This window comes from Bacillus rossius, chromosome 5 (assembly GCF_032445375.1).
Source record: "Bacillus rossius redtenbacheri isolate Brsri chromosome 5, Brsri_v3, whole genome shotgun sequence".
In the NCBI taxonomy this organism is placed as follows: Eukaryota; Metazoa; Arthropoda; class Insecta; order Phasmatodea; family Bacillidae; genus Bacillus; species Bacillus rossius.
This window is the reverse complement of record NC_086333.1, coordinates 75,728,259-75,740,390: the sequence shown is the minus strand read 5'-3', so window position 1 is coordinate 75,740,390 and position 12,132 is coordinate 75,728,259. Positions and strand designations below refer to the sequence as shown.

General features: G+C 38.5%; 1 protein-coding gene across 1 annotated transcript in view; it reads right to left on the bottom strand.

The window, feature by feature from the left end:
• LOC134532032 (uncharacterized) overlaps positions 1–11,276 on the bottom strand; it is a 50,013-nt gene extending 38,737 nt beyond the window's left edge. The window contains exon 1 of the mRNA XM_063368162.1: positions 11,186–11,276. Within this exon, the coding sequence (XP_063224232.1) occupies positions 11,186–11,276 (91 nt within the window). The remainder of the gene's footprint in view (positions 1–11,185) is intronic.
• Between the last annotated feature and the right edge of the window lie 856 nt (positions 11,277–12,132).

The following is a 12,132-nucleotide window of genomic DNA, read 5'->3' as shown; positions in this document are numbered from 1 at the left end:
GCTACAAGAAAGATATCTCAGCTTTGTACAACACATGGCTAGGGACCTGAAAAATTCGCGGATTCATTTCGTGTTATGCTAAAATTCAAATAATTATACCTTAGTGCTGCTTCTGTCATTGGTTCACTGTTAATCTGGAGGACTGAGGGCCAATTAGAGACCCTCACTCATAGAAGTGTCGAATCACAGACCACCCAGTCGAGACGACTCACAAGTCAGCAGCCAGTGAACAGTTGGCATTTGCCCGAGTGTGTAGAGGATCGCGGAGTCTATCCTGGAGGTCATTGAACCCGCGAATTTTTCCGGTCTCTACACATGGCTATGGTTTAGAGACCCGGATATACTTCTCGGATTCGTCTGGCCTCAGGGTAGAATTCAAAGCCATAGGTGTGCTCAACCGATGTTTGCCATCCTCATCGGTTGATTTCTTTAGCGAGAACATTTTTTTTATCCTTGTTGATTTGGAACTACCTGATTCGCTAGCTTCTCATTGTTGGCTCACGGTCGTTAGAAAGGCGTGTCCGAATAACTGCGGTCCAATCATGAACACTGCGCGAGAGTGTGAAGGTTCGCATTCCAACTTGCGGCTAATTTAATCCGCGAAATTTCCGTATATCTAGCTATGGTTATTTTTGCATTTATGTAATACGTTCTTACGAAAATTTGGCACATAATTTTACATTTTAACTAACGTTTTATTGAAGCATTTTTTTTTAAACCATGGAAAATATAACTGAATATTCAATAATTATCTATATTTTTTATTATTCATATTATGTGTGCAGCTAATACTGGAAAGCTATTCAGGAAACGGTTTACAAACAACTTTAACTGTTGGAGGTACTGGGACAACACGAAGTATAAACGCCCGGGTAATAATCCGAACCCAGTAGTATCTACTGCGAACACTATTTTGTAGTGATACAGTTGTTTTCATGAAAACGTTCAAATTTACAAATATCTGTAACTTTACATGATTAACACATATAAACCAGAATAAATAGTATTCATGTGACACCAATCCAATACACGGCTAAAAATTAAAAATAAAAATAAATTAAAAAAAATAACATTTATTTGCAGGACAAACGCAGAGCACGAAAATCTCTCGCGCGAAAAAAAAAAAAAAACCCTCACAAGTGCAATGAACCAACGAAATTCACAAATTGTCATACTTAACCACATTTCAGAAGATAACAAGCATTTGTTCATAAACGTAACTTCGAGGTGTTAAAAAATAGGAAGGGGAAATTTTTAAGAGACTGTTTATAACATTTGTATCTTTCGAATGCTTAATATGATTGTAAAGTTACAAAGTTTTAATACAAATAAATATAATACAATTTATGTTTAACACTTTGGAAATGCAGGAAAATTTTTACTTAAAATAAATATTTTATATTTGAAATTTTTTTATAACTAAAAGTGTTTTTTTAATTTAATTTTTCTCAATCATTTATATCTGCATTGGCAAAGAAAATTGTGTGTGTGTGTGTGTGTGTATATATATATATACACACGTACACACACATACACACACACATATATATAAAATTAGTGCAGTTTGTGTGATACCTCAACGCTAAATTGAACTTCGGAAAAATAAATAAAAGTTTTCCAGCTATTGCAATTAACTTATATTTAATACATTAATAATTTTTCTTTTTAGTTTCAATCTTATTTTAACCCTCATATTGTTATTACCTTTAAATATGAGAAACAGAATTTGTTTAAGTTTGATCACAAGTTGAAACTCGGCAAAGCGAAGAAAACAATACAACATGGCGTGATGAAAGTAACTGGCGGGCTGGCTGCCGGAATACCCATTCAGCGATAAGAATTGTTGTGAAATATGCATAAATTTGACATGTACTGTGTGTGTTATGCTGCAAGGACAGAAGACTAAACAACATTGATATGATTTTCTTCAATCTACCTTCCTTATATCAGCTAAATAAAATGTTCAAAAGCCCTAGAAAAAAATTCCTAGTTTTTTCTAACGGGAAAAAAATTCCTAGTTTCCTCTTACAGATTTTATACCCATTTTGACCATCTGTTGTATAATTTTATAGAAGAATAGCATTTAACCACTTATTTTATGATCAAAACATATCATTTATATACTTATTAACCTATTTTTAAAATTAAGAGAGTGACAAAACATTAATTTTGTTTGTCACGTTTGCGATCTTGTAGCACAATTATTAAAGCAAAAAAAAGTGGAAATTCGATAACATTGAGTAACCACTGTGTATAGTGCTTTATTTAGTCTAGTCGTGAACTGCAGTCTCTGATCTTGTGTTGCACTAGGGTAGCGCACGATACCGGAAAGTAAGAAATTTTTCGCTAAAACATTTCGAGACTTGCCGTGCGTCAAGACAATGTAACACGTCTTTATTAATTTTTTTTCGAGGTTGTCGACTTACTCTCAGGCGCATATCTACTTTTGGCACACGACTCACATTAACCCCGCCAAATTTAACAGTCCCATAGTGAAAATAGTAAGAAGAATCTTGAGAATTTTTGAGAACTAATCAAGTAAAACTCTTTTCACGAAACGCAGGTGTTTCTCATGAAACTTGTCTCAAATATTACAGGTCTACGCATCCTCTGCCAATGATGTTCTGACTTGATGTAAGTTTTTGGACATACGCCATTGCTAAGCACTTTTTCTGTAGAAGAAAACTAAAAACTAAAAAAATAAATTCTTTTTTTATTTTTTTTATTTTTTAGTTTTCTTCTACATAAAAAGTGCTTAGCAATAGCGTATGTCCAAAAACTTACATCAAGTCATGCACTCCCATTGCACAAATCTTTCAAGGATAATATCAATGATGTTCTGTCAAACAATTATTGTGGTTGTCAGTATTCATAAACCATTATCATGTGGCGATTTACACGGGATTAAACGGGCATAACTTGTACTACTGTTGATAACTGTCGAATTTGAGCCACTTTACGTGACACAGAATGTACTGGAATGAGTGAATGGACCATGATGATTCTCCAACGATTTTGCGGTAGACAGCAAACTGATATTATTTATTTTTTTCAGTGATAACTGCTATAAGAATTTTAATCAGCTATAAAAAAAACCTTCAAAGTTGTTTTTTATCACAGCAATATACTATTTTAAAAAAAAAGTTTTCTTTCTTTAAATACCTATGTATGCTGGTAATCAGCACGCCAAAAATAAGAAGACTACATTTTACTATTAATGGTTGTAGTTCGAAAAACATTTGGCATGGCAATTTTATATCATTAAATAATTTTAACAAATTAATGATTGTATATTGTATGAATAAAATAAAATAATTAATGCACCCGACTCGACATGCCATTTGCAAGAAGGAACCGGAAAGTTTACAGAGTTAATTTACCGCAGGCTACACTACAGACACTTGATATTTATTTTCATTGTTGCTAAACCACAGTTTACGTAGGGGCCGGAAAAATTCGCATATTCCGGTATCTTCATGATAGACTCCACAGACCTCTGTTTACTCGGGAAAAATGGCGCCTGTTCATTGGCTACCGACTGGTGAGGCGTCTCAACTGGGTAGCCTGTAATTCGTCACTTTTTTTAGCTGATGGTTCTCATTGGCCAAGAGTATTCCCCATAAACTATGTCTCAATAAGGACGCAACTTACAGTTATACATATATGAATTATATCCTATCGCGAAACGAATTCACAAATTTTCCTGTCCCTATGCGCAAGAATAGACTATGCCAATAATCATAATGAACTGAAAAAGTTCGTTGGTCCAATGATTTCTAGGCTGTATTCGACAGTAACTCTGCAAAAAGAGCAGATTTAATTTATTCATTGGCCGATTACATTGTGGGAGTCTTGGGGGTTTTACGTGAGTCTGTCTCATTTCCATTCCTAAAGTATGTACAGGAATATGGAATCTAGCCTGATGGTAAAATATACCACTCAATAGAGACCCGCATATCTATCTAAGTTATTTAAAGACAAGTTAAACATCGAATTGATGTACGATTTAAAGACCTCTTCAATTGCGTCACAGATGTGACACACCACGAGGTAGTCTCCACCAATGATAAACCAGCAGCAACTAAACGGACCAATCAAGTCATTCAATACGAGAATCTCCTTTCAAAGTCAAAGACAAATCATAAAAAGACTTCGGCTCACGAAAAACACAGCATCATCGAAACTACCGTGTAGGTCAACGAATCCACGAAAAATCCGCGTCTCTACAAATCAGTGTGTCTAGTCGTACAGAAAAATTCCGTAGATGCGCATCGCATGACGAAACGACTACTGGCCAGTTGAGAGATTTGGGTTTAGGGGCGATGAGGCCCTTGGTACGCGTGCCGGATTAGCCCTTATCGTTCTCACGCTCCTGAACACTAATATGTAGGGGCAGGTATTTTTCGCTCCAGGATGAACTCCATAGTTCTGCGTGCACTCGGTCAAATGTAACCCACTCATTGGCTGCTGTCTTGTGAGAAGTCCCAAAGTAGCAGCCTGTGATTCGATAAAGCTTTGGTTGGTTGTTTCTCATTGGCCCAGAGTCATCCAGGTGAATTGTGAGCCAATAGCAGAGGCAACACTGAGGTATAACTATTTGTATTTTAGCCTATCACGAAATGAATTCGCGAATTTTTCCGGTCTCTACTAATATGCCAGCATGCAAAATTTCCAACTGTGCTGAAGAGCTCCTCTTATCCCGACATGCGTGTCCGCCTCAGTTACGTAACAGATAAACGCCCCTACACGCCGACTCCACTATCCTCCTCTGACGTCACTGCTGTCTCCCGGTGAAGCAACTGCGGCGGTGGCTTCATGTTGGTCTCGGGTCACTGCTTCGAGGACAGACCCCACCGCGCGAGCTCTGCGGATACACGCAAGACGATGTAGTCAGGGACGGGACGATAGAATTGCATCCCCTCGGAAAGGGCACCTTTCATGCTTTTGGTGGCGGTGGTGTAGCTGGGTAGTGACTGGAAAGATACCCTTTCCGATTTCTAAAAATGTTTCGGTTTTAATGCAAACATGGAAATGCACTGGAAAGGTATCACATTATTTAATAGTATTTTTTCATGTAGCTGTACTAACCTAACCAACCGTTCACAATATTTTAAAGTATTTTTTTTTAAATATTGCTTATGATCTTAACCTATGAATAGAGACCTGTAAAATTCTCGGATTCATTTCGCGATAGGATAGAGTCCAAATACTTTTGATATTATTTTCCTTCAGTGATTGGGCCACAGTTTATATGAAGGACTCTGGGCCAACGACAAATCTTTAACAGAAGAATTAGCGAATCACGATCATTCCAGTCAACAGGTGTTACGAGTCGGTAACCAATCAGCAGATGTAATTTGCACTAGTGCATAGAGGATCATGGAGTCTATCCTTTAGGGATTTGAAATCGCGAATTTTACAGGTCTCTAACAATAAGTCTATAAAAACTGGCAGTCAGTTTGTGGTCCAATCACTATAGAGGGTACAATGTGACAAAAAGCTATTAACAAATGAAACCATCTGCCTTTTGTAAAAGAATATCAATTCTATTCTGCACACAATTTTTTTGTAAATGGAACATAAATATTCATGTATAGGACCCTAATTACAGAAATGTGTAAATTTGAACATTTACATGAACACAACTGTATCACTACAAAATAGTGTTTGGAGTAACACCGGGATCGTAATTTTTTTCCGGGCTTTATGTTGTCACAGTACCTCTAATGTTAAAGTCACTTATTTGTAAACCATTCCCCAAATAGGTTTCACGTATTAACTAAACACATTAATAAACACAATAAAACAAGATTAAGTCCAATTTTTTAAATATCTGAGTATTTTTTCCATGGTTTAAAACAAAATATGTTTTAATAATTCATCAATTAAAATGTAATATTATGCGCCAATTTTCGTAAGAAATACCCAGTATTATCTCGAAACACGTATTTAATACATACAAAAATTGTTGTATTTCTTGTAGTATTTCAAACTATTTCTTGACAACTGGTGTAAAGGTACAGAATTTTTTTTTTCTGTACGAAATCAAAAGACCTTGATTCGAGAGAAAAGTGTTTCCTGGTTCGCTGCCGATTCTGTTTAATTGTCGCTCTGAATCACACGCAGTTACGCGCGGCGAGTTGTTGTTCGAGAAAGGTCGACCTCAGGAGGGCCCAGTCGACCGCGACGAGAAGTCGAAGCGAGTGAGTGAGTGCTTGTCTCGTGCCGCTCTGCTGGCCGCCGGGTTGCCTCAGGCGACGGGGGTCTCGGTAATTGATTGCGGTAGGCCCGAGTCCATCAGGTCCCGACATGGCGCTCGGGAGATACAAGTCGTGAAGGAGGTTGGTCGTATACCATCAGCCATCACGGGTCTATAACTTACACAAGGGTTGAGGAGACAAGGGAGGGAGGTGCCCCCCTCTTTAAAATAAAACAAAGAGCAAGAAGCTGTGGTCAGAGCAAAATTTTTAACTACACTGTTAGGAATTACTAGAGACCTGCAAAATTCGCGGTTTCCATGGCCTTCAGGATAGACTGCACATACCCCTGTACACTCGGGTAAATGACGCAAGTTCATTGGCTGCCGACTTGTAAGTCGTCTCAGCTGGTTTTTCTGTGATTCTATCCTTCTTTGGTTGAGGGTTTATAACTGGTTGAGATTCGTCCAGATGAACAGTAGAATAGAATAGAATAGAAAAATTATCTAAGAGGTATATGTGTTTGAATTCTAGCCTATCACCGAATGAATCCGCAAATTTTGCAGGTCTCTAGGAATTACAGTACGTTTTCGGACTTTTCAACGAAGAATTTAACTCAAATAAACGAAGAGTTCTTCATAATTTTAAATGACTGAATATTCGTAGAAATTACGCTGAATTCAACTTTCCCGTTGTACAAACACACGAGTGGACAGAATTAGAGTATTTTTACTGTAGAATAAATCCGAATAAGTGAACTCAGTATCCAAAAATTTACGAAGATCCCTGGATAATAAATATGTAGGGGAACATGTATTTCGCGAATACATTTCGTGTCAAGGTATTTCACAAAATACTGTAGCTTTTCTCCTGTGGTTATTGGCTGAGGTCGGTGAGAGGTGTCGGCCCGCTCTTGACGGGGCCAATGAGAATGTGGTCACCGTATTACTGCACCCTCACAATTTGCCATGACTCTTAGAAAAAGCTACAGTGTTTTGTGAAATACCTTGACATGAAATGAAATCGCGAAATACAGGTGTCCCTACTGATGAGACGTGATTGAGGGCGGTATTCCAAGACATCCGGGTAAGGTAGCGAATAAGCACTACCTTGTTGGAATACAACTGTAACTTAACTCGCAGACAGTATTTCAGAACATGTACAAGCACAATACCTGTTACCTGTTAGATAACGAAAAAGCGACCGTTTTAATAAACTGTGTCCTTCACGAAGTTATAAACTGATTTCAATGCATTCTGGCGGCCTTTTGGACACCATCGATACACTTGCTACGCCAAAAATCCTACAGATAGCAGCACTATCACGCGAATTAAATGGTGTAATTGTAATTTTCTCAAGTAGTTTGAGATTTGCGATTATTTGTTTTTATGAACATTCAAGAGTACAAAATGTATTCCAGGATAGTTTAGCTATCATAAAGTTTTGTTTTGGTACACCAACACGTTTGGTATGTCCCAAGATGATAAAAAAAATAACTATATTCGATTTAATGGTGCCAGATGCGGTTCAGCAATCTGGACGAAATCAACGGAAAAGTGAGCTCTGCGCATGCGCGGAATTTGGGCAACATATCGGCAACGGATAGAACATCATATCCGTTGCCTAAAAACAAGGAACTGGCCGTGTCCTATCGCGCACTAGGAATATGGTTAGGGTATAGGTGTAGTATATTCAACACCTATACTCTTATTTTGGTGTCTTGGCATACCGGCCTAAGTCATTTAAATTTCTTATTGGTTTGTTGTCATTTGAAGCGTGTCAAAACTACCAATGGTCTAATGAAAACGCAGTTCAAGCGTAAAAAGGAATGTATTTAATCCTCTTTCGGAAAGATAACCGCGAATTTGAGAGGTCTTAAATAATGTTTTTGTGGAAGAAAAACATGTATTGGTTTGAAATGTTGGTTTTAAAATTTTGATTAACATGGAACTACATGTAACAATTAATAAGTTTCACTGCTGTGTGTTAGATAATATACATACATTTTTTTAACTTGTACACACTGTCCTAAAAAATTATAGAAAATAGAGAGTTGGAAAAATTCGAGTGTTCAAGGATAGAATAGACTCCACTGTCCTCTGTACACTCGGGTAAATGTGACTTGTTCATTGGATGCTGACTGGTGAGATTTCTGAACTTGGTAGCCAGTGATGCGATATTTCTTTAGTTCAGGGTTTCTCATTGGTCAGGAGTACTACCTTTAAATTGTGCGCAAATAGCGGAAAAAGCTTAGCTGAGTACATATTTGAATTTTATCCTATAGCGAAATGAATACGCGAATTTTTCCTGTCCCTACTAATTAGAGATTATTATTTTTATTTATTTCCTGTCTTTCTTAACTTATTTACACAAAAACACGAAATTTTTCATGAAATAGAACATTCGCAAAAGCAAGGCTTGTACGCGAGTGTACAAGTCCATGCTACGTAAAGTGTAAAACAATGATTACAAATTACAAAAATGACCAAAAAGATTCTAAAACAAAAGAAAATAATTTAAATTTTCTATAATGCTAATTTATTTTTGAAAAAGCAATTTTTTTTTGCTTGTATCAATGATTCAAAAGTATATAATATTTAAAATCACGATTAAAAAAAACTTATTCTTAAGCTATCAGAGAAAAGAAATTCCTCTTTAAACATGAGAGAAATATCATCATCAGTTGAATTATTCAGCAAGGTTTGGTGTATTGTTTATTCAACATCCGACCACAGCTTGGCAGGGTCGTTGTGAGGGGTCCTGTGTAACCATAATATAATATTCCACACGAAAGTTATTTTAATAATTTAATTTTTAAAAGAAAAAATCATCACATTAAAATCTCATGTAATAGTGGACTGTTATTTACAACACCACCGTTTATAGAAATACATGTTATTTTTTGGCTTGAGAAAAGAAAAGGGATTTTTTTAAATTTTTATTTTTATTAGATTATTTTTAATTTTCTGTTCTTAAGAAAATTCTTCGACGATTCCGTTAAAACACCTCATAAATACACAATGAAATTCAATACACGCAAAACATACGAAAAAATATTGTATGCTTGCAAAAAAAAATAATTTTGCATGATTGCAAAAAAAACACGCCTGCAAACCGGCATTTGATCCAGACAACTTGGAAAAAAACAATTCCTGACGTTTATGTGTACGAGGCAATTCGGGCTATAATGGGGAGGAAATACGTTGTTGTAGCTCTCTGGGGATTGCAATTCTTGATCCTTTCAAAAGAATAACCTCTGTGACCTATGTAGTCTATCTAGGTAGTTTCTTGTTTGTCTTCGGTTGTTTGTTTTAAATGTTGAAAGGTTGAAGGCTACGTCCCTGGGCATGCCGGAGAGCATACTACAAACTAAAAAAAATTAACATATTTTTATCCAATGAAATTTTAGAATAAATTATACTCCTAAAGCTAATTTTATTTTTCTGTAACTATCTTCATTTTTATCTTAGTGTGTGAAATAAATATAAATACTCGCTGTGGTTATTTTTAAGTAAAATAATTTTATAAAAAAGCTTAGAGTGGACTTATAAAATAGTAACCATAAGAATACCCTCTATTTTCAGGTTAAATAATATTCTGAAAAGAGTGTAAGTAAGAAATAACTATGCAATTATTAACAAATTCAGTTCTAAAAATCACTTTGTTAAGAACTGCTTTGAAATAAGTTATTTTAACCATAATATATACATAGAGACCTGAAAAATTCGCGCATTCATTTCACGATAGACTAGAATCCAAAATGTTTGCATTTTTGCTGCTTCGGTGATTGGGCCGCAGTATATCTGAAGCCCTTGGGCCAATGGAAAAATGTAAACAAAAGAAGTAGCGAATCACGAGCATCCCAGTAAACAGGTGCCACGAGTCAGTAACCAATGAGCAGATATGCGATTCGCCCGAGTGCATAGAGGATCACGGAGTTCATCCTATAGGTCATGAAATCGCGAATTTTTCCGGTCTCTATATATACAATAACTAGGGGCATGCATATTTCGCGAAAAGATTCCGAGACCAGTTGAACGTTAAATCACTGTAGCATCATCTGTGTTTCGTGATTGAGTGAGTTTTTTCCCCCGATTTATGTCGATCGTTTTATAACCAATCACAGTAACTTAGTGCGGAAGCAAACGCGTCCTGAGTGGTTTGGTCAATATATGGAAATGACTTCTCTCGCAGACGGCCGCCAATCACAAGTAAGAACTCGTTGGTGCGGGTACACCTTTTTTTGCAGTCTATTAAGCGTTCAGTTTTTTTTTTTCGTGAAAATTTCCTGCCCCTAACAATAACATATAAATAGGGCCATGTATATTTCGCGAAAAGATTTTGAGACTCACTGAAAGTTAAAACACTGTATCATCATAGTCTGTGTTTCGTGATTGGGTGAGTTTCTTCCATCTAAATGTCGATTGTTACTACACCCATCACAGTAATTCAGTAGTGAAGAAAACGCGTCCTGAGTGGCTCGGTGAAATAATGCAGTAACTCTCTCGCAGACGGCCGCCAATCACAAGGAAGAAACCACTGGTGCGGGTACACCTTTTTTGCCGTCTACTAAGCGTTCATATTTTTTTCGCGAAAATTTCCTGCCCCTAACAATAAAATATAAAGCCGGACTGTAGCTCCGATCCTGGGTCCAGGGTTCGTAATCGATAGAGAACGGAAAAAATCGCGGGTTCAATTAACTTCATGATGGACTCCAATATCCTCTAAACACTCGGGCAAATGCCAACTGTTCATTGGCTGCTGACTTGTGAGTCGTCTCGACTGGGTGGCCTGTGATTCGACACTTCTATGAGTGAGGGTCTCTAATTGGCGCCTCAGTCCTCCAGATTGACAGTGAACCAATGACAGAAGCAGCACTAAGGTATAATTATTTGAATTTTAGCATAACACGAAATGAACCCGCGAATTTTGCAGGTCTGTAGCTGATGGGATGTGGAGGCCATGCTGGAGGGACGTGGAAGACTCACCTGTCCAGCGGTCCACGCTGTTGACGCGCCCCGCGCTGGCCTGAGGGACCGCAGCCGCGGCTAGGACCACGCACCAGCTCGCCGCCCACATGTCTGCGCGACTCCCCGCGCGCGAGGTACCGCCCTGTCCTCCAGCTAGCGAGAGGGGGGGGGGGGGGGGGCTCGGCCCGCCGTTTTACATAACCCTCCCCTCCCCGACCCCAGTCTCTCTCCCCCGCAGCGCCGCTCTTCTGGCGGCTGGGGCAAGGTCGCCTGTCCCCCTCTCCTCTGTCCCCCCCGCTCAACCCCTCTCCACCGGCCCTCTGGAAAGGTTGCCTCGCGATTGTCACGCCGGGTTTCCTTTGTTTGGTGGCATTTCAAACCTGAAAGGAGGAAAGGGGAAGAAAGAAAAAAAACTCCACCACGTGGTTAGGATTCCACGACGTCAGGTACGCGCGGACAGGTCCTTCGGCATGCAAACGACCCCCTGCGTCATCCACGCCGGCCGGGAATCCGGAAACGTTTCGCAGATTCGATTCCCGCGATCGGATTGATTTTCAAAAAAAATGTGTGTGCCTCTGACCTGTTTCCCCCGCTGTCTGGCTAGTGGACCAACGAGAAAACCATCAACTAAAGAATTATCAGTAGGGGCAGGCATTTTTCGCAAAAAGATCTGAACACTTACTAGACTGCAACAAGGTTTACCCGCACCTGTAAGTTTTCTTCCTTGTGATCGGCGGCCGTCTGCGAGAGAAGTCGTTGCCTTATTTGACCGGGGCCACTCAGGATGCGTTTACTTCCGCGATGAATCACTGTAATTGTTTTTTCTTACAATTGATACGGACCTGGGAGAAACTCGCCCAATCACGAAACGCAGACGATGCTACAGTGTTTTAACTTTCATCTAGTCTCAAAATCTTTTAGCGAAATCTGCATGCCCCTAATTATCAGTCACCAGCCAATGAACA